Below are 23,890 nucleotides of genomic sequence, written 5' to 3'. Positions count from 1 at the left end.
AAACCAACGTAAGAGGATGAATACTGCTGGAAACATTCTCGCGCAAATGACGCCGAAGTTACGGTAGTGGTAAATGAGGAGGTCCTAAACGCAGCGATAAAATTCACTAAAAAAAAAAACCTAGAACGGAATGGAATCCCTAATGTTGCCCTGAAAGTAGCCGCCAGGACAGCACCGGGTATGTTTGCCCAAGCTTTCACGGCATGCCTTAGAGAAGGAGCAATGGAAGCTACCAAAGCTCATACTCATTCCGAAGCTAGGTAAACCATTGGGTGGCCCCTCCTCATATAGACCGTCATATCTGGTCAATACCATTGATAACCTAATTGAGCGAGTAATATACAACAGACTGCCCGCTGTTACGAAAAAGGAAGGAGGCCTTTCGGATTTCATAAAGCAAAATCAACTGTCGACGCAATCAACATGGTTTGACTCAGGCTGCAATACAAGAAAGCAAATGCTGCGCAGTGATAACCCTCGAAGTAAAAAATTCGTTCAATACTACAAAATAAAAAAAAACCTCGAGGCACTCGTCAAGCTACAGGCCCTGAACACGTACAATGTACGCATTGTTATTGAGGTTCTCCTTGGTAGAAGGCTTTATTGCGACTCGGATTATGGGCTAAAAATATTTCTGACAACCTACGGGATGCAACAAGTTTCTGTCCTAGGTCCCTTACTGTGGCTAGTTAGGCATGATGGAGTGTTGACGCTATGCCTTCCGGACGACGTGACAACCATTGGTTTCGCAGATGATATCGGAATAACAGTAGTTGCAAAGCATCAAGACGAGATTAATTCCTGGTTGAGAAATTTCGGCCTATCACTTGCTGATCATCTCATCAGCAAGAGAAGAAAGAACATAACCGTGAAAATCAAAGTTGGCGAAAAAACTATTTACTCCCAACCATTGCTCAAATACTTGGGAGTAATGATTGATAAAAGGCTCAACCTCAAAAAACACACTGAGTCCGCCGCAACTAAAGCGTCTTCCATTCCTGCAACGATCTCAAGGATTTTACCGAACATTGGTGGGCCAAGACAAAGTGGACGTCTTCTGCTTTTTAAACGAAGCCACGGAGAATTAAGCTACGAGTTAACCCCATTCTTTAGTGGGCATGGAGGGTATCGTGGTTTTTTACCTCGATTTGGTCATGACGAGTCCCCATGCTGCCCAAGATGAGATAGCGTGGCCGAGAATGTGGAGCCTCACATATTTGGTTGCCCCAGATTTACAGCGCTCCGAACGAAAATGGAAGCTTTCACAGACAGGCGCTTAACACCCGAAAATATTGAGGAGTTTGTGGCGATACAGTGGTGAAGCGAACCCATTGTGAATTCGCATCCGTCGCTGTAATAATGGCCGCAGCGAAATCGATAGATGGCCTGGTAGTCAGATATGACAGATATGTCAGATATGACATTTGGCCAAAAAAATAAATTGTCAAAAAAAAGAGTGAAAAGTCTCTCTGTTCTCGTCCACCAGCCAGAGAAGAGTCCAAGTGCTACTTTGTTCAAAAATAATAAATTGTAATATTGAATAGAAAATAAATCGTAAATAAAATAACAATAAAAGCCAGTGCTCTTTGAATATTGGAGAATATAACTCCCCAAAAGTTCATGCTAGAGTCAGCGGATGATTGGAATCAGGTTGTAAAGGAACTGAAAGCTATTCATCAACAGCTTAGGCAGGAAGAACTACGACGAAAACAAGAAGGGAAAAGAACCATAATGAGCCGCAGTTAAAACCTGATCCAGCCCCGCGATGCATCACTTTATAGGAGTTCCGTGGGGAGAGTAGAACGTGAATGTGGTTTCAATGAGTAGAAGTCTCACATAGCTATGTGCCAGGAGTAAGCAGTAGGTTTTGAACCTTTCCACTTTCCAACGCCGAAAAAAGACAGACAGACAGATATTAAACCGATTTTAATAAGGTTTTGTTTTACAAACAAAAATTAAAGACATTTCTATAAAAATCCGTGGAATAGTGAAATAAAGGCCAAATTTGACAGTTTTTTCACAATTACGTTTTATTCAAAATTTTCTGAATTGGAAGAACATCAGCTTAATCCTTTCCCGTTATACTGTGAAAATATCACCAGCGCAATGAACTTGATATTTACTTATTCGTTTCTCCAAACTTGATTCTCAATCCAGGAAACGTATGGATAGACACGAGTGTAGACACCTGGGACGTTAACTTCACCGCAAGTGATGCCAAAGGAGGTCACCCCTATAATAGTGTACATACAGTACAAACTGGAGTATACTTGAAGTGGACCGCCGCTATCACCCTAGGCGAAAAATGGACATATTTAAAGTACCCTTATGAATTTAATATTTTTTTTTCTAACTTGACAAGTATCCTCTCTCTTCGTCTTCGATCCTGCGCAAATCTGAGTTTCCTCTCGGATGCCATCTTCCAACCGAGTACTTATTTCAGTCTCGTAAGTCTTATTACAATCGCGATGAGTGAATTTCGTCAAAGTAACCTTTAATAGCTGACTGGAACCTTTTTTCGAGTTCCATTCTTTGTCACCCCACCCGGTCGCTATAGCCTGAGTCTCGGGACCTCCAAATTCCGTTGGCAGGCACGCTGGTCGAATGAATGGAGTCAGATTTACCTTTTTATCCATTTTCACCAAACCAATGTCATTGTACTTTGAAGTGGTTTTGTAATCTGGATGAGGGATGATGTTCGCAACGCTGAACGTCTCCGGTTTTACTCCGTCCGTGTCCGAAAGAATATCCAATTCTCCAAGCAGGATGTATTTCGGTGGACCTCTGGAAAAGGTACTGGGAGTGAAAACTGTCATACAGGGATGTAGAGATCACAATTCCAACCCAATCAAGGATGCTTTTGTAAATTGTGATGACCCATTCCTATGCTGAAGTACTTACCTTCGGGTGCGTAAACAGTGACCAGCAGTCAGTACATACTGATCACTTATCAAAGTTCCTCCACAAGACCATGCAGTGGAACCATCGGTCTGCTCGTACCCAAGCAGCGCCATGTGTGGGAATTCGCGAAGTTTGGCGAACTCACCTCCCACAATCAAGGGCACCGTTTTATGGCCACATTTGTCTACCTTTATCCTGTTCTTCTTAGCATTCAAATCCAAACTGATGGAATAAATGTATTCATATATGGCTTCTTGGTATTCTTTGCACTCTATTAAATGGCAGATTTTGAAAATGAATTTAATTTAATTTCAATTTAATTAATTAATCTGAGTATCGTTTCCCTTACTGCGCTGGCTTAATGTATCACCATTACTCGATGATGATGCTGGATTTGATGGCAGTGGAGCACGGTTATTCGGTTGTGATCCTGAAGTTGGTGGTGCAGGAATAGCAGTGTTTGGACAGCAAACGATTTCACTTCGTCCTTCAAAACCGCATCGACTGTATGAAAGTTGTTTTCGGACATCCATTATTATATCTGGACAATCTGAAAGAGCCTTACAGACACCCCGAGTTGATTTTCTCACAGCAATGCATGGTTCGCCTGAAAGTAATAGTTTAGATCCATCAATGTAAAGAAGAACAAGTCGGGAAACTGGAAGCTGGACGGTTCAGGTATGGAAGGTTTTGTGTGTTTCTTTCATAAAGCCATTTCAGTGCACATTTGTCCCATTAGTACCTAGCACGTAATATATGCATATAGTATGTGAGAATATCCACTTTCGCATGACCTTCGACCCCCCGCACTGCCCACCTTTCCAATAAATGTCAAACCGGCTTCAGAAAGTACAAACCGAGACCTTTCATTTGACACCCCACATGACTATATTTAGTAAAAGTCCCTCGACCGCAGTGCGGTGCAGTTGCCAATATACGCAATATACAGATGGCGCTCTCCTTTAATCTCCAAAGGAACTACTGGGGCAGAACATTGCTATTCTGACCAGCAGCTAACCAGCGATCAAGGCACTTAGGCTCAACCAGGAGAACTCTTAATTGCTATGGGAATGCCTTAAGAGACTAAATACACTCAGCATGCACAATAAGGTCTGGATACTCTGAGTTCCAGATCATGTTGGGCCTGTGCGGAGTTGCCAAATCTGCCATCAGGCGCGTCCCTTCGTGCAGATAAGGGAATGCTCGGCGAATGTGTCATGGGCATGCACATGCACGCATCCGGAGATGTGCGTGTATGGGCATGCTTATGCGCAGGCCGGATAGGTGGGAAGTAAACACCCACCCGTGGATCAAAATTGGCTATGGGAAGGACACCCAGAAATTAAACCAAATATGGAAGAGGAGAAAAGCAGTTTTTTTACGGTGCAGGGCTTCGGAAACCCAGTGCCGGCGGTTTTTGGGAGTGAGCAAGCGGGCTCCCGGCCGTCGATATCCAACGACCGCAGTGCCTCAGTAGTGGAAAACTTGGCTACTGTGGCATCTAAGGCTACAAGAGATAATAGTGGAGTGGAAATTAGGTCCACACCGGATCCTTTTAGGAGGAGTTCGAAGCTTGGGAGATCACCACCGAGAACAATGGTAGTCGAGATTCGTCGCTGGACTCTGAAAGAAATACGAATAGTCCCTTAATCGATATCATTCCTTGTGGCGCAAGGCGCGAAAGCAAACGGGAACATAACGGAATTGCGTTCGTTACACTCGGGGAACGAATAAATGAACTGTGCGAGTTCATCAAGGAGAGGCGGAATATCCACCAAAATATTCGAGCCTTGATAAGAGGCATTAAATTGTCTTATATCAAGGCACTCGAAGAAAATAATTCCCAAGCGTCAGTTGGCAAGGTCACAAGGGAAACGCAGGTGACGCCTCCCCATGATAAGACAGGCGGGAAGACAGGAAAACGGGCTAGAGACGATACAAGCGAGTCTCTTGGACCACAGCAAGTCCCGAAGAAGAAAAAAGCCTCTTCACCAAAGAAGGCACAGCCGGCGAGAGTACCCGCGAAAGTCAGTCACAACACCTACAAAAGTGGAAGAAACCAACGCCCGGAGGCCCGAACAATGGACTAAGGTGAGCAACAAGAGGAAAAAGGACAAAAAGAAGCTCCGCCCGGAAATAATAATTATTTCCAAGAAGGGAAATATGTCATATGCCGACATCTTCCGAAAGGTGAAGTCAGACCCGGAATTGAAGGATTTGGGGGATAGTGTGAGCCGTATCAGGCGAACACAGAGAGGGAATCTGATGCTGGAGTTAAGTAGATCCGCCGACAAGTCGGCCGATAACTGTGTACTAGGAGAGGAAGCTCAGGTAAGAGCTCGGAAACAGGAGATAGTGGTTGAATGCAAGGACCTTGATGAGGTCACCTCACGGGCGGACGTCTGTGTTGCGCCAAAGCAACAGTTCAACTTTAGCGATATAGACCAGAGTGCCATAAAAAGGATGAAGAAGGCATATGGTTGCACACAGACCGCTATTATTAGTTTGCCGGTGGAATCAGCTATTAAGTTAATTACCGCGGGCAAGGTAAGAATACGTTGGGTCGTGTGCAGGCTCAGGGAGCAAATATCTCTAAAGAGATGCTTTAGATGCCTCCATTTCTGCCATTTTGCTGCGGCATGCACTAGCCACCATGATAGGTCGAGGAGTTGCAGGAAGTGTGGGGAAGAGGGCCACCTCCTCAAAGATTGCATCGGAGATCCACGGTGTATGCTATGTAGTGGGAAAGAGGGTGTGGACGACCGGCATGTTGCGGGAAGCAGCAGATGTCCGGTATATAGGAGGGAGCTGAACCGCACAGGCAAATAAGATTGATACAAATCAATCTCAATCACTGTAAGGCAGCTCAAGACCTGCTCTCGCAAACCATTCGAGAGTCGAATGTCGATGTCGCGGTTATTTGCGAGCCGTACAGAAACCACGGCGGTGCGACTTAGGCGATGGATGCGTCTGGCCATCTGGGCGTGCGGAAGACAGGCCATTCAGGAAGTCATGGCCCCCCGGCAGCCGGTTTTACAAGGACGAAGGTCAACGGTGTCCATATTTACAGCTGCTACGCTCCTCCTAGTGCAACCTTAGACAGTCTGGTGTTGGACATTAGAGACCGCAGCCCTAAAATGGGGGCCCTGGAGTGGGGAAGCCGAACGACGAACACCAGAGGTCAAATTCTGTTGGAGTCATTTACGGAGCTGGACATCGTGCTGGCCAACGTTGGATGCGTGCCTTTCGAGGAAGAGAGGGTTCGATCGTTGACCTGACATTTGTTAGCACTTCACTGGTGAGGGGGATGGCTTGCCAAGTGAGTGAGCACTACACCCACAGTGACCACCAGGCCATCTTCCTCCGCATTGGAAACCGGGGAAACAGTCAACGACGCCCTGGAGGTGGAAAGGCTAAGGCGGTTGACTGGTCTATCGGAGCTTTCGACGAAGAAACATTCCTGGCCGCATTGGAAGCAACCGATGATCCGGATGGAAAAGCTGTGGAAAGGATCACACAGCTGCCTCAGCGTGTAACCGAAGCATGCGACGCTACGATGCCACGACGACGTTTGCACCACGGTAAGAGGCCAAACTACTGGTGGAACACGGAGATCGCTGCCTTGAGATCCTCTTGTCTCCGAGCGAGGAGACTTTCCCACAGGACAAGGGGAAGGCCAGAGCACCAGGAGCGTGAAGAGAAATACAGGGATCTGCGAAGCAACCTTAAGAAGGGTATTCGGAGAAGCAAGCGGGAATGCTACCAGAAGCTCTGCATGGAGGCTGATACGAATCCGTGGGGTACAGCCTACCAAGTTGTAATGAAGAAGATCCGTGCGCAAAAATCACCTCAAGTGACATGCCCACGGCTCTTGTTGCAAATAGTTACACTCTTTTCCCGCAGCAGGAGCAGGACGAAAGAGAACTCCAACTGGCAGCTCAGCAGGACGTCTTCTCGATACCTGATGTTACCGAAGAGGAAATTTGGGAAATCTGCAGACGTATTGGGGACAGCAAGGCTCCGGGATTGGACAGAATTCCGAACAGGGCTCTGAAGGTGGCGGTCAAGGCCAGACCAAGGTGGTTCGCAAGCATATTCGAATCGTGCATGGCGGAAGGAGTGTTTCCCGCCCAGTGGAAGAGGCTACCGAAGCGCGAAAACTACCCGGCGTGCCCTCTTCATATCGCCCTATTTGTCTCTTAGACACCAGGCTGCTCCCGTTCATCGAGCTTGCCGATGGTCTTTCAGAGCGGCAGTATGGGTTTCGGCGAGCCCGTTCTACGGTCGATGCAGTAGCAAAAGTCGTGGAATTGGCTCGAAATGCAATGGCAATGGGCAAATGCTGTGCTCTGGTGACGCTGGACGTCAAAAATGCTTTTAACTCAGCCAATTGGGGCTGGATTAAGGACGCTTTGGCCAAACTGGGTGTTCCTAGCTACTTGGCTCGGCTCATCGAGAGTTACTTTTCGGACAGACTTCTCTGGTACGAGACGGACGACGGGCCGAAGGAGTACATTGTGACAGCAGGTGTGCCTCAAGGTTCTGTATTGGGACCGCTGCTGTGGAACATAATGTACGACGGAGTGCTTGGCCTTCGCGTGGTGGAGGAGACAACGCTAATTGGTTTTGTGGATGACCTGGCGGTAGTTGCAATTGCAAAGCATTCCGAGGACGTGGAGCTTTATGCAAATGAAGCCATTCATACCATCAAGTCATGGTTACGAATGGCCAAGCTGGACCTGGCGGACGAAAAGACGGAGGCGGTCCTCATTACCAACCGTAGGAAGAACAACACGGTTACCATCCAGGTTGGTAATCGTGAGGTCGTCTCAAAATCGGTTGTCAAATATCTTGGGGTGATGATCGATGCCAAGCTGAGTTTCAAGGGACACTTGGATTATGCGCGAGAGAAGGCAGCAAATGCCAGCTCATCCCTTGCAAGGATGATGCCTAACGTGGGAGGGCCGAAGTATAGTCGCAGGCTACTCATCGCGGGAGTGGTGAGGTCGATCCTGCTATACGCGGCCCCTGTCTGGGCGGGAGCGTTGAACCACGCTGTCAACCGAAGGAATATAAGTTCGGCATACCGCTCAATTGCACTAAGGGTGTGCAGCGCATTTAGGAAGGCGTCGACAGAGGCAGTGTGTGTCATCGCAGGAATGATCCCTATAGATCTTCTTGCGGGCGAGGCGCACTGGCTCTACGAAAAACGGAAGGCAAATCCAGCCGAGGTGAATGCGGATTTCCGAAAAGCCATCAGGAGGGAGTTGTGTGGCAAGTGGCAACAACGATGGGATAACTCCGACAAGGGCCGGTGGACCCATACATTGATCCCGTGTATCGAGAAATGGGTCAACCGAAAGCATGGAGAATTGAATTACCACCTGACACAGTTCCTTACGGGACACGGTGGCTATAGGAAGTACTTGCATCGCTTCGAGTTGGACGAGTCTCCCAACTGTCCTGAATGCGGTGCTACACCCGAGGACCCGGAGCACGTTATGTTCCATTGTCCCAGATTTCTGCAGCGGAAAAGGAGGTTGAACAGCATCTTAGGGGCGGACATCGAGCCCTCCAACCTGGTGGAAGAGATGCTGAAGTCGGAGGAAAACTGGATGTCGGTAAATGAGGCAGTAGCCATGGTGCAGACAAAACTCCTGGAGTTGGATCGAGCTCGGAAGGCGGCGCGACGGAGACGTGACATGGACGAGCTGGTATAGCGAACCAGAGCCTCCCCCGCGAAGGAATACTTCACGGTGGTCCCGCGGAGAGGAGCGGAAGGGTGGGGGTGGTTTTAGTGGGTGGGAATCCCACACACTCCTGCAACCTGGCGCTGCAGCGTCTTTCTAAGATTTCCACCTCCATCCATAAAAAAAAAGATCAAGTTGGGTAGGCAGGCAATGAGGCATCGGACGAACTGGCCCAAGGACACAAAAGGATACTTAAACCTCACCAAGAAAAACCTTCGAATCATAGTGGGAATTTTCACTGATCACTGCCGGCTAAACTATCCAATAGGGAAGCTTGGAATATCTGCGAACACTGCTTACTGGTGCGCAATAGTATTCGGGTCCATGAAATCTAAAAATCTAAAAATACTCAACAAAAATTCAAATATTCAACGATCATGTCAGACCGGTCAGAAGGCAAAAAAACGACCAAACATCTCAGTCACGGTCATTGGACCGATTCGTCATAAACATACATAAAAACATGGACTGCATTTTGGACTCTAGTATCTTAGATTTTTTCGATATTTAAAGTTGACTTGATTGTTTTTCTCTTAAATGAATTGTACTCTTAGATGGGTGTAGCTAAGCCCCCCCTTCCTCAAAAGAAAATATTCTCCGTGTTTATCGTGATCGGCTTAGTATCCTTACCTTCACCAATGCACAGACTTTTCCGATCTTCAAACTGTATATCAACCACATAGTTATAGTTAGTAAAGGTGGAGTTATGCCTCTACTAACTAAAACAGCAGCAATTATACGTAAAGCACAGATAGCAAGGGTATCTTTGAAGTAGTTTTCAAGGCCTTAGGATGGTTTTTTTCTCATTTGTTTAATTCTTGCAATTAATACACAATCAAATGTTGAACTAGATAACTTCCCGATGACCACCAATAGCGGCATAATTCAAATAAAATTTTCTGCATCCATTTTGGTGCATGCCCTTAAAGTGGATTACCTATTGCAGAAAATAACCTCTGCGGGAAACCCGCTGGGTATCATAGAGGCTGAATAACAATTGAGCTCCATTTTCCTAGAAAATCTCAATGTAATATTGACAGTAGCAAACCCCCAAAGTGACCTAATAGTTGCTAATATAAACTGGTAACTGTCTTTTTGGATCCAAAGATAAAAATATCTGAAATATTCATGTGTTCCACCTTGAGGAATTTTTAGCATTTGTTATAATAAAATCTACGACAATTAAAAAGACCATTTAGAGTTCCGTCCAAACTTGTCTACTCATTAGTGACAAATCGAGATAAAAAGATAAATAAACGATTTGAAAATGGAAGTTAGCACTTGAGGTACATGTATCATCCCCCAGTTTTGGCTACTTTTCTGGGGGTCGGTCAGAATCGTCTACTTTTTCGAAAATTGATATCTTTCTTCGTGCAAAGAATACTATCCGTCATATTGGTTTTCTCACCAGAATTCTGACCGAGAGCTGATCCACAAAACACAAAAACATAAAACACAATTGTACGCAGAATCATGTTGAACGACGACACTTTTCACCATCAGCACCCACGTAGTTAGTACTGCTCAATACTGCCCGACAGAGCAGACAACAGCTTAATAACTAGAAATCTAGCGTCTCTACTAATTTTGTTATCTGGCAATCTGTAACTTTTTATCTGACTGGATAACCACCAACATCAATAAACAGGTTGTTCTCAAGATAGTCGATGTTACACCGTTTCAATGTTCTTTGAATTTGATACCACCTAAGATGAGGCTCAGAACATTGTGTAAACAAGTTCTGCATCAAATAACTTCCATCCCCCCTCTTTATCCCCTGAGATACAGATCGCCTTAAAGCAATGCAGATTCTTGAAATCAGATCGTGATTCTGAGAAAAATATTCTCTGAGATTTCATTTTATTCTGAACAAGAAGAACACACATGTGAGGGAGCCAGGGTGGTAGCGGACCCACTCACTAAGTAGTAAGAGGTAGTCATTGCACCTGCGCAATAATCATTGGATTTATTGTACTCGCTTAAGTTTTCTTAAGTAAGTTAATCTCAGTTATATTCCAACCGTGTGTATTTCCAAGCAAATTCATGGGAAGAGCTTTTCCCCTAATATATGCATTGACGTGAACATTCCCTGCACAGGTTTAAGTTGCTACCTACCGAGCCAATTACCTGCCTCCATAAGAGGAGGTCTTAAGATAGTCTGAATGCCACCATTTACTCCCAAAGTAAAGAAGGTCCAAGTCCTCCCCCTCGGACACCACCCTGTCATATGGGGGAACCTGTGGTAGTTTACTACTACGCTAAGGGTGTCCAAAACACATAAAAATGGAAGCAAAAGATGGTAACTCCCCGAGCGGTAAGAAGTCACAGACTTCGGATCCACTCGCGGTTTCCGGAAATCAGTTCGTGGCCTAGGCCTAGATTTTGGAGGCCTCACCAGATCCATGTTCCCCTACGAAGAAATCGTTGATAGACAGGCTCTCCACTTCCTGGAAAACCTGCACCAGGCGTCTACGGCATAGTCAGCCAAAAAGTATAGTACACCAACTCCCTTAATGAGAGGAGCTAGAAACCTAACTACGGCAGGCCTGTCGGTGACACTGTTGCCTAATTCTTCCAAAAAATGGGGGAGGAAGGCTCGCCAGAAGGAGACTTCAGCCGCAAAGGAGAAAGGACTACAGGCTTGCCTGTTAGAACCTTCTCTTCCGGCTCTAAAAGCGGAAGAAAGGAAAGTCGGTGATATGGAGACAACTAGTCTAATTCCGGTAAATGGAAATAGATCCATGTAGTCCGGGCAACGTCAACCTTGGAGGGCTTCCAGCCGATAAGAATGGAAGGCAAAGTTTCTTTAAAATGAGGACACTGGCGTTGCTACCAAGAGAAATCGAACACAAGAAACCGAAACTTTCAACGGAAGGTGAGGACAAGCTAGTAACTCCGCTGAGATCTATCCTGAACGCAGCTGACAATTCAGTTAGCTTCGGTTCTCATATATTAACTACACTTCTGTCTATAGACATAAAGGTTAGTCAAATTAACGTAGAGCATGCCAAAGCCTCTTCTTATGGTATCTACTGACAACAAGGCTAGCAAAATTAACTAACTGTCCTTAGATATTTCTGGTTCAAAACCCATGGGTTCGTTTTAACAAAAGTTGTGGTATGGTGTGGATCAGTAAAGGGGACTAGGATCTTCTGCAATGAGAGATCCTCAAGCCTAAAGACCTGCGTTCTGATTTCAAAATTGTTAGAGAAAACCATCATCATCTGCGCAACAACCAGTATCTGGTCTTGGTCTGCCTTAATAAGGAGCGTCAGAAATTCCGGTTTTGCGCTGAGGTCCACCAATTCGATATCCCTAAATGCTGTCTGTGGCCGCGGCGGAAGTTCAATAGCTTTTTTCTGGATTAATTTGCTCAAATAATACATTATATAATGTGCAACTACCTTAGCTTTCGCCCGAAATTGCACATTATGATGATTTTCCGCATCCGTAAGCGCATGCGTATGTTTCTGCAACGTGAATTCTAAGAAGTTCATGGCGAGCGTAGTGGGCATCGGAGACCGGTTCGTGGGTGGACAGCTGTGATTTGTTTTGTGTTTTTTAAGGTTTTGTTTTGCAAAACTAAACCTTATTAAAATCGGTTCAATGTCTGTCCGTCTGTCTGTCTATCTTTTTTTTCTTGTTTTCCAAGAGGTGGAAATCTTCAAAAGACACTAGTCTGGACACACCAGCGTGCGGGATTTTTGCCCACTAAAACCACCCCCGACTCCCTCCCTGCCCCGCGGAACCTCCATGAGGTATTGCATCACTGACGGAGTCAGCTCATTTTAGCTTTAGTTAGATAGTTTAGTTAACTGGAGGGAGCCGCAGCTCCGAGCACTCAGGCCATTATTAGGCCCATTGTACTATCCCCGTAAGCTGCCTATTCAATGGCTTCCCGCCTACGGTTTCGCAAGCTTTAGCGAATCTGAGAACATTCTCAAGAGGCAGAGAGTGTGCAGATTCTTCATTGAAAAAAAACCTTGCCAAGGTGTCTTCGTCTGAGATCTGAGGATGCCGGGCAGCTGCATAAAAAGTGCAGGGCTGTCTCCTCTTCCTCCTCACATTGGCTGCACACAGCCGAAACAACTAACCCAATCTTTTCCATATGGTAGTTTAAGGGGCAGTGTCCCGTCAAAAGCCCTACTAGGGTTTTCATGTCCCACTTCTTAAGGGACAACAAAAATGCCGCTCTAGTGGCCCTAGACTCCTTCACAAGGATTTTCGCTTGCCGGCAAGAGTCCAAATTTCTCCACTCGGTTGCGTGAATCCTTGCAATTTCACCCTTCAGAGTAGACTTGACAGTAGATGGTCGGATTCCAAGAGCTGGTTCTGGCCCCACCATTGTGGATCCAGACACTCGGCGAGCCAGTCTGTCAGCCTCCTCATTACCAGCAATGTTAGAGTGTCCCGGCACCCACATCAGGAATGTTTCGTTCAGTCGGCCAAGTTTCAGCAGCACCTGATGACAACTCCACACCAACTGGCTTGATATGTTGTTGCCATTTAGTGCTGATAATGCCGCCCGACTGTCGGAACAGATCCATTTTTGTCGCAGACATTATTCTGCTGCCAATGAAATGGCATATATCTCCGCCAGCAATATGGTCGTCATTTTTCCGAGGGGTCGGACCAGTTCTATAATCGGATTCTCCGAGAACACACCTGCACCCGATCCATCCTCCGTGACTGACCCGTCGGTGATGATTATTAGGTCTGTAATCTGAAAAGACTCATGGCCACTTGTCGACCATTCTTCTCTTTCGGTGATTACGACAGTGTATATCTTTTCAAAGACGAATCTGAAAACCATATGATCGGTCGGCATCAGGGCTACCGGATGTTTTTCAAGGAATTTCTAGATAGACGCATGCCCGTTGGATTGGCCGCCTTTCCACGCCCCAATGGTATCGAGCTTATATGCGTCGTTGGCTGCTTTCCGTTTCACCTCCAAGTGAATGGGGGGTAAATTTAGGATAGCTTCAAGTGCCGCAGTCGGTGTAGTACTCTTTGCTCCAGTAATACTTAGGCAACCAAGTCTCCGAATCTGCGTTAGTAGCTTCCTGCTGTTAGCAAAGTTCAGTCTTAGCCACCAGACGATGCATGCATACATCAAAATGGGTTTTATTATGGATGTATACATCCAATATATCTGTTTAGGTGAAAGTCCCCAGGTCTTACCTATCGTATTCCTACAGCACCAGAGCAATCTGCAGGATTTCTGATATTGTTCCTGGATATGGTGCTTCCACGTTAACTTGGAGTCGAAGTGTACTCCTAAATACTTGATTGTTTGTGCCAGCTGAATTTCCGCCCCTGCTAAGGTAGGTAGCGTATAGCTTCCCCACCTGACGTTCCTAGTGAACACAACTAGTCCAGTCTTCCTAGCGTTCACCGTGAGTCCATTGCGGAGGCACCAGGTGTGGATTACATGCAGAGTTGCATTCAAGCGGTCACATACTGTGTCCGCAAACTTGGCGGTAATTCGTCGTCTGCAAATGCTTGCGCAAAGACTTTTTTGTCTTCCAGGAGCCACAGCAGGGTATCCATCACCAAGAGCCATAATAGTGGAGAGAAAACCCCTGTTGGCAGCCCCTGAGACAGGTCTTAGTCACCTTTCTTCTATGCGCGGCGCACGTGACCGCGCTTTTCTCCTTTCCTCCGCCTTTCGCAGGTTCGTTTGGATAAATGCGATCATGGAGTTGACCGCATCCCGATTTTCTTGATGTGCTACCATTTTCGGCATCAGATTCTAGAGTCTCCTCTAGATTCCTCCTTTTTTCCACGAATCTCGGACAGTGAAAGAATGCATGCTCTGAGTCCTCTGGGACTCCATCGCAGTTTGGACAATCGGGTGAGGTATCTAGTTTAAACTTGATGAGGTACTGGCGATATCCTCCATGTCCCGTGAGAAACTGAGTTAGATTATAATTAATCTCACTGTGTCCACCGACCCTTTCCCGATCGTTCCCACCGCTCTTGCCACCTATTTAGAGATCTCTCCTTTTCGGCGTTCTTCGTCTGCGATAGAGGACAGACAGACTTCGCGTTATATATATTCGTCATTTCATCTGCCAAGATGTCAATGGGCATCATTCCAGAGATGACGAATGCTGCATCATCTGAGACAGTCCTAAGGGCTGTTCTTCTGTAGACTGAACTCAGTTTGTTAGCGTTAAATGCAACCTGCCTTGTCCCAAACTGGAGCTGCATAGAGCAGGATCGAACACACTACCCTAGCTATAAGCAACCTGAAAGCATGCCGTGGCCCTCCTACGTTCGGCATCATGCTTGCCAAGGTCACACTTGCAGTGGTTGCTTATAGCTAAGCTTCCCATCTATCATCACTCCCAAGTATTTGATGGCAGGCTTAAAAGTGATGGTATGATTCCCAATTTGAATACGGGCAAAATTTCTTTTACAACACTTGGTGGTGAGGACCACTTCCATTTTTTCCTCTGTAAGTGTCAGCCCAGAATTCTCTAGCCAGCCCTTAACAGCACTGATCGCTTATAACTCAGCATCTTCGAGGTGCTTTGCGACCACAACCAGCGCTATATCGTCGGCGTAGCCCACCATCGTGGCTTCCTCCGGAAGGGGAAGATTAAGTACATCGTTGTACATGATGTTCCACAGCAGTGGGCCCAGTACGGAGCCCTGTGGGACACCCGCAGAGACAACGTACTCTTGGGGTCCGTTATCAGTGTCATACCAAAGCCCCCGTTTTTGTAAATAGCTGTTGACAATAGCTGCAAAATAAGCGGGAATACCAATCTTCGCCAGCGATTCTCGTATTAAGTTTGGCCGAATCGAATGCATTTCTCACATCCAGGGTCACTACCACGCAACATTTGCTAGTACTGCCCTTTTCGTGGATTGCATCTTCGGCCAAGCCAGTAACCATTTTGATGGCATCAATGGTTGATCTGGCTTTACGGAACCCATACTGCTGATCTGAGAGACCTCCCTGGCTCTCAACAACTGAGAGTAATCTATTATAGATTACTCGCTCTAGAACTTTGCCCACAGGGTCCAAAAGACAAATAGGTCTATAGGAGGTTGGCTCACCTGGAGGTTAGCCTGCCTTAGGCAGTAGCACCAACTTCTGTCGATTCCATGATGCTGGAAATATCCCCCCGAACATGCACGCTTCGAACAACTCAGCGACCATATCCGGTCTGGTTTTGACGGCGAGTTTAAGGGCCCTATTCGGAATGCCATCCGGACCCGGAGCTTTGTTATCTCCTATCCTAGCGCAGATCTCCAGCAGTTCGTCTCTGGTGACTAGTGGTATTGCCGTCACATTCAGAGGTCGCTGGAAGCTGTCTATGCCCTCCTCTTCCTGGGTGAGTAGCCCCTGGATAATTTATAACAAGAGTGAAGGGGACGTGATCTGCAGAGATGATCGACCTCTGAAACGCCCCATCACGATTCTATAGGCGTTCCCCCACGGGTTTACGTCCGCTTCCGAACAGAGCTCCTTAAAGCTTTACCTCTTGCTTTTTGGGTTTCGCGAACTTCCTTATAGGCGCGCTCTTTTTGCCCTTGGTTGATTCTGCCTACCGCTCCCTAAGCCGGTCTTTTGGCTCGGTGACAGGCTGATTGAAGGCTGGCTAGTTCAGTATTCCACCAGTAGTTTGGTCTTCTACTGGGAAATAAGCACCTCCTAGACATAAACGCGTCACACGCTTTGGCGATGCATTGGGCCACATGGACAGCTCTTTCCGTAGAGGCGCCTACTTTATTAGGTTGGTCTAACCACACCTCTATGAAGGTCTGCTCATCCAGAGCTCTAGTGGACCAACCTGACATCCTTTTCAGTTTCAGGCATGATGGTCTTCTGCCCGGTGGCTCCACCCATAGCCCAAAGAAGATTGCCTGGTGATCGCTCCGGGTGTAGTCCTTGCTGACGCACCAGAAGATACCACGTGCCAGTGCAGAGCTGACAAAAGTTAGGTGTTCGATTGAGACGAGCCCCCTTTCTGAAAGGAAAGGGGCCAGAATGATATCCAACGTGCGGAAGCGTCTAATAAAGTGCAGCACCTTGCTTTTGTCTCTCTGCTACCCCACTCACGGGCCCAAGCATTGAAGTCACCAGCACTCACTCTTAAACTACGACCCCTTGCGTCGAGAACAAGGCTGTCAAGCATTTCCTCGAATTCGGGCAGTGTCAGGCTTGGTGGGGGTTAACAGCTGTACACATATACCTCGTTTAATTTCGCCCACACAAAGCCGCTGTATGTCTGACCCCGAGTACATTGTATGGCTTGTCAACCGCATTCCCATATCGCCGCTCCACCAGTTGAATCTGTAACCCATACGCCACCGTGACGGTTTCTATAGGGTTCGCTAATGATTGCAATTTCCACCTCGGATTCGTATATTGTCTGCTCGAGTAAATCTTGAGCGACCCTACGATGATTGAGGTTTACTTGAATAAACCTCATTTTTTCATTGAAGTTACCGCCTTCCTAAATTCCGGGCATTTACCACTTCCGGCAATATACCGGTAATCCCGTCCCTCACTTCCTTCGCACAATAACCATTTGGGGTCGCTATTGCACGCTTTGGCAATATAGCCTTTTTCCCCACACCTTCTGCATCGATCGGACCGATCAATGCCGCTGGTGCATGCCTTCGCGAAATGACCAAACGCAAAGCACTTGAAGTACCTCTTTAGAGAAATTTGCTCTCTCAGACGGCAAACGGCAAACAACAATTTTTCCTTTGGATGTCACTTCATCGAGATCCTTGCACTGTATATAGACCCCACGTTTTTGGGTCCGTACTGTGACATTCCCCTAGTGAGTTCTTAACCTGAGTTCGAAAGCCATCAGTTTTCCCCGAGCTGGTTTTTTTTTCACCTCAAACATGAGGTCACCCATTTGGGTCCTTCGAATCTGTACTGGAGTATAAAAAGAGCAAAGTTGACTTACTTTCTCCTCTGTCCTCCGTCAAATTGACAAAAGACAACAACACCGACCGGGTTATTGTGTCTTTCGAGGTAACTTATCCACACGAATTTGACGTCCCAGACAACCCTTCTTTCTGGCTTGAAGGCGCCCCAATTCGCGGGTAAATTTCAGGGCAACTCCTTTTCTTCCTTTGCGGAGATTTTAAACTCCCTATGCTCCGCTGGCCTAATCAACCTAGTCTTCCAATTCCTTCCCATAACCTTTCCCTTTCTTCCCTTCTACTTTCTTCAACTTCCGCAAAGGCAATTTCGGCGGTATGAACTCAGCTTTAGCGTCTTTCAACTGGGTACATATATTAAGTAACTCAACGTATGATCAAGCTCTAAAAACCTTTTACAATATCCTGTCCGATCTCCTCTCGTATTGTGTTCCTTCTTCTCCTGCCTACTTACGTTCATACCCAACTTGGTTCGCAACGGAGATGCTTAATAACATTCGCCTGAAATATATGCTGCGGAAGAAGTTTCCGGCTTCTAAGAATGACGCCGACCTGGCACACTTTAAGACTATGCGCTCTACTGTGAAGTCAATTGTTGAAAAAGCGCATAAAAGGTACTTATTGGGCGTCGAATCTGCCCTCGCCCGTGATAACTTAAAACCCCTATTGGTTTCATGCTCGTAATTCTCGTAATCCCACTCAATTTCTCCCTTCTTCAATCAGCTTTGCTGACTCCACTGCCAACTTTCCACAACAATCCTGCGACCTTTTCTGCACCTACTTCTCTTCAGGGTTTCTCCCTCGACCCCTCCACCCTCTACACCTCTTCTAACTGCAGCTTGCTCCGAATCTCTGGCCATTCCTCTTCTTACGCCTTCCTTGGTTGAATTCCTCTTCGGCAATCTTGACCCCAATGTCGGAACTAGCCCCGATGGGCTTCCTAACCTTATCCTTGTTTTCTGTTGAAAACACATTTCTCTCCCTCTGAGTATAATCTACAACGAAAGTCTAGATGAATCCCACTTTCCCCATCTCTACAAAGAGGCCCTTATCATCCCTATCCTCCAGAACAGAGACCCTTCTCTTGCGTTGGTGTTCGGTCAAAAAGCTAACACTGAATGTTAGTAAATACCACTGGATGTGCTATTCGCTTAAACCCTCCCCAACATCCTTTTCCTATTCTTTCAGTGGACATCCCCTTTCACTACTGATCTGCTTCAAAGGCCTTGGTGTAATATTCGACGACAAACTTCGTTTCAATTCCCACTTGGTTGATATCATCAATAAAGCTTCCAAAATGTGTGGTATTATCCTACGTTCCTCCTCCGACTTTAGTTCAATTTAGCCCTCCTTAACACTCTTCAACTCCCTTTCCAGAAACATCCTTGAATATTGCTCAGTAGCCTGTACCCTTCCCCATTCGTGACTGCCGCGCTCTTGAAGTTGTATAACACAAATTCACCCGGACCCTCTTTTATAAAAAGAACATTCCACGAGTTGACTATCCGTCAGGGCTCCCCACCCTCAATCTCCCCTCCTTTTGACAACATTTCAGAATCCAGCTGTCTCCCCCCTTCCCCTACCCCGTGGGTCAACCATAGGGTATCACTGCATGAGACAAAGTTAGCTCACTCTAGCTTGGTCTCCTTTCTTCTCTACGCGCTTTTCTGGTCAACTCTACCTTTCGGTGATTGCTCTGGATATCTCCCATCATGAAGTTGACCGCATCCAAATTCTCCTGACATGCCCCACATCGCAACCAGATTTTCAGGTACTAGCGCTTCTCCTAGAATTTCTACTAGTTTCCTCCCATCTTAGATAGTTAAAAAAATACCTCTTGTGGGTCCTCTAGGACTCCATCACATCCGGTGAGGTGGCCAATTTAAACATGTATGGGTATAGGCAATATTCTCCAAGTCCGTGAAATGTGAGTAAAATTAAAATTGATCTCTCGTTGCCGTCTTTTCAACCACTCCTTAATGGTAGCGATCCGCCGGTGGGTTCACTGACCCTTTCCCGAGCGTTCCCAAAACTCCTCCCCATCTATTTACAGATGTCACCCTTTCGGGGTTCTTCATCAGCGATAAAAGCGAGATTGAGTTCCCATTGTATACGTTGGTCACCTCATCTGCCAAAATGTCAATCGGCATCATTGCCGAGATAATGAACGCTGCATCATCTAAGGCATTCCAGGAGCCAGACCACTCCCTTAGAACTGTCTTTCTATTATCTGCACTCAGTATGAGTTTCTCTTCTCGCGGAACCTTGCCTCCAGTCAGGGTTGTATTCTGTGTGGGGCAGCCTCAAAGGACTAGTTCCATGTCCTCTGTGACTGTCCAGCGTACTGTGACAGCCATAATCTAGACGATATCGACGTTGACGTGATGTACACCATCTACGACTTTCGCCAGTGCCGTGGTCATAGGCGTCGAAGGAGGAAGTTCTTCGGCGCTGCTTCGCCTGCAGTATGATGAACGAATCGCCATAATGGTAGGCACCCAGCAGTCCCGCGTATTTTGTGTTAGTGTCGTCTTGTGACGTCTTATGTGTTGTATTGTACGCAGAGCGGTAGTTAACTGGTGGAAACCCCACCCACGTAACAGAAGAGGGCGATCAAACCCGAGTCTGCAAGGGACTCATCTGAAATGGCTCTTGCTACGAAGCCTCAGCAATTTCACCATTCAGAGTAAACTTGACAGTTGATGGTCGAGTACCAAAAACTGACTATGGCCCTACGATTGTGGGGCCAGACCCTTAGCGAGCCAATCTGTCAGCTTCCTCATTACTGACGATATTCAAGTGCTCTATCATCATAACTGTTTCGTCCATCCGTCTAAATTTGAGCAGCAACTGCCGGCAACCCCATACCAGATGGCCTAATAAGTCGTTGCTGTTTAGTGCTGATAACGGTTCAGTTACTGCTCTATGACCGCAAACGTAACACAAAAATTCTGACCGACAGTAAAGGAATTTCTAGAGGGACGTACCATTGTATGATTGGCCGCCTTTTCACGCACCAATGAATAAAAGGCTGTATACGCCGTTAGCTGCTTTCTGTTTCACCTCTGAATGAATGGGAGGTTCATTTAGGATAGCTTCGAATGCCGCGATCGGCTTAGTACTCATTGCTCCAGCAATGCTTATGCAACCGTGCCACTGAATCTGGCTGTTAGAAAAGTTCAGTCTCGGCCACCAGATGATCCATGCCGACTTCACTCGCTCCAGTGATCTCGGCGTTGGGAGCCTTCCAGTCAGGAAATTCCTTTCACCAACGAGAGGAAATGGAAGGAAGGACACCGAATCCAGAAAAACCCATTCCCTCAGACTTGGACAAGAACACGTAATCGAACGTCATCCCGAACCTAGATGGTAGTGGTACCCGATAAATCGAAATCCATGAATCCGGGTCCCTATTCCAGTATTGCTCGCTGATTAGCACTAGATCAGCTTTTATCTCCGCAACGATCTGCGCTAGCACCTCGGTGCGTGTTAATTTGTAAAATGCGGATCATATTATTCGCGCCCCAGCCCTTTCTAGTTCCGCCCTAAAGATTACCCACCGTCCTGAACCCGCAGCGTGTGCGGCCCTCTCACCAGACGCGCCACGACCCTTGTAGAGAACGCAATTTTCGCTTCCGTTGCAGGTCTTTGCTTGGTGACCTACCTAACCGCATCGGCTGCATGCTGTCCTCCTGTCGGGTCCGTTGCAAGTTGCTGGCACGTGTTCATGGTCCAGGCACCTGTAACACTTGATAAGGATTATCCCCATTCATACCCTGCATACTACCCATCAAATTTTGATTTTCCTGCTGCTGAGGAGTGTCCTCGCATATTTCTCGGGGACTTCCACCACTGCCAGTTTTTGGCCTCAAATATTTACAGATGCGATACCTATCCGGGCATTGGTTACCTCTGAACAGTCACGCTTTATCGCCTCCACCACTTCTACCTTTTCTGTGAGGCAGTCAAGATTTCGGATTTCTAGAGAGCACATAGGCTCTAGACAAGAATCGAGAGCCTTCTTCCCCAGTAATCCCTTGACCGTTTCGCTGGGCGTACTCTTGCTAGTCGTCTTCGGGCCTAGTTCGACAAGGATTCTGCAATCCTTTGTTTTCATTATGGAAGACACTTCTGCCCCGTTGTCTTCGATTTTCATCCAGCAGCAGATTTCACTAAGTACTTCCGCAAATGTCTTGCCTTCTGTTGACATAATGAGCAGAACCGGCAGTCTAGTCCGCCTTCGTTTCCTCGTCTTTTCTGCTACCAACTTTTGGTTTGGAGCCTTCTTGTCTTTCGACAGATGGGTCTCTGGTGCCGTAGCCAGTTACTTCCTTTCATCCGACTTCGCCTTCTTTCTTTAGGCCCCGGAAACTACTTTGATAAAGTTTCCTTGACGCACATTGTCCTCTTTCCGCCTTTCCCTCAGTTCGTTTTGTAGTGGGCTATCTGCGGTCCGTTCGGCGCTAGTAGTGTTCACAGCTATCTTCCCTGCTCTCCACGTTCGTCTGTAGAAGGAGATGCGGTCCAGTAGTTCTTCCAGTTGGATCAGCACGTTTTTGGCATCTTTGCTGATGTTCCTCTGTAAGAACGTTGCCGACCGCATACACTTCGCAACTGCCGCGCATTTCCTGATGAACCTTTCCTCTTCGGCTCTAACTAGAACGGTCGACTGCACTTCTACTAGGTTTGTATCCGAATTCACCCACTCAGGACTCGAGTTTTGACTGGGCTTTTTCCCAGACAGGTGCACGGAAGTTGCCGTCCCCACACCATCAGTCACGCCACTCGGCAAGGCCTCCTCTTTATTTGTGCGTCCCGGTTTTACTTCGAATAATTCAGCCCTCGCTGCCTCTATCACTGGTCGATGCGGTAAGGGACTCATTTTGTGCTGCGCGAAAACGTAGTCATCTTCCTCTTCTCCTGCTATCGCGTCAATTTTTTGTATATTATGATTGTTCTCCATGGCTCCAGTGATACTACTATGCATGCAAGAGTCCTGTCCTTCGATTGAGGGCTACATATACCTCCCAGCCGCGAGATGTGATTTTCCATGATTATCGTTTAGGTGACAGTATGCTCTTCTTTGAAGCTTTTTTGGCCTTTTTGTATCGATTCCAACAAAATGCAAGTTGCAGCTCTCTTCGAAAGCATCTCTCATACTAATTGTGACCATCCGGCGTATAACCGACAAGAATCACAATGTGACCACCTTGAAGAAAGTCGAAGATCTGGAGTTGCTGAAACAGTCTCGATCCTCTCGCGTTGATGTTGGAATTTCCCCACTTCACACCCTGCTATAACCCCCATACTTTTACTTTTGGCATATTCGGTACCTTTGATGAATGCTCCACTAGGAACTTCATCTAGGTGATAGGGGAAGTAAGGAGAGCGCTAAAGAATCTCCTTATCTCCCTGTTGGCTCTTTATGGTCAGCTTGACCCTTGTGGTGTCGCCATCACAAAGGTCGTTAGCCAAGATACCTTGGAGATCTTTTGAAACCACCATCCAGGAGCGGGGTCTATCACTCCCATTAGTATACAACATCGGAAGTTTTAGCCTCTGACTTCTTCACCAATAACCCGTAGTTCCTGTTTGAGGTACACAAATGCACATCCCTTCAATGGTTTTAGAGATATGTGTGTAACATGACGGTTGCAAGTCAGCAGTAAACCTGCTTAATATCGGTTCAGTAATGCCGATAGTAAGGAAAGTTCGGCGCCACTTGATAAGGCTTCCTTATTATTTGGACGCCCCGGTGTCACATCGGGTATGTCTTTGTTTTTGTGCTCCCCCCAGACGCGCTCATTTCTTCCTCTTTCCCTCTTGTTTCGCCGATTTTTTTTTGTATTAATGTATGTTTATTCTCCATGAAAAACTAACCAGCGCAATGTGTGCAAGGGGACGGGTCGCAATGGTTCCCTGAGGCCTGACCTACGCTTAGCTGATCCCGGAATTCACGGACGGATCAGCGCTCGATCGGGGCAACGCAGTCTACTAATATCAGTTCAATGCACACTACCCGACCATGTGAGCTACGCTCACATGACCCCGTGGGCGTTGTAAGAGAGTTGTCCACGGCTCCGGAGACTCCCAGTGTGTTTCGACGTGTACCAGTCATTCGCGGTTCGCTCTTCACCAAGAAGCTTTCTCGAGGCTACTACCTAGGATGCAGGTATACCGCCAGCTAGGGGGTCAAAACTACTTACTCGGGCACCTCGGGACGTCACACTCCGTATTGTAAGCGACCTGTTAAAGGTCCTCCAGTCTATGTCAGGTCGTCAGCTGTTTTTCGCGGCCATTGGATGCAGTGGTGGAGGCGAGTCCAT

The 23,890-nt window shown here is 46.9% G+C and overlaps 1 protein-coding gene across 1 annotated transcript; it reads right to left on the bottom strand.

The window, feature by feature from the left end:
* Positions 1-1,996: 1,996 nt before the first annotated feature.
* LOC119659824 (venom protease-like) lies at positions 1,997-10,339 on the bottom strand. The gene is made up of 5 exons (XM_038068109.1): positions 10,060-10,339; positions 3,251-3,508; positions 2,902-3,172; positions 2,355-2,784; positions 1,997-2,294 (listed from the first exon to the last, which is right to left on the bottom strand). The coding sequence occupies exons 1-5, from the start codon at positions 10,124-10,126 to the stop codon at positions 2,124-2,126; spliced, it is 1,197 nt and encodes a 398-aa protein (XP_037924037.1). The 5' UTR covers positions 10,127-10,339; the 3' UTR covers positions 1,997-2,123.
* Between the last annotated feature and the right edge of the window lie 13,551 nt (positions 10,340-23,890).

This window comes from Hermetia illucens, chromosome 6, assembly GCF_905115235.1.
Source record: "Hermetia illucens chromosome 6, iHerIll2.2.curated.20191125, whole genome shotgun sequence".
In the NCBI taxonomy this organism is placed as follows: domain Eukaryota; kingdom Metazoa; phylum Arthropoda; class Insecta; order Diptera; family Stratiomyidae; genus Hermetia; species Hermetia illucens.
The sequence above is the reverse complement of the archived record's forward strand: the minus strand, read 5'-3'. Positions and strand labels throughout refer to the sequence as shown.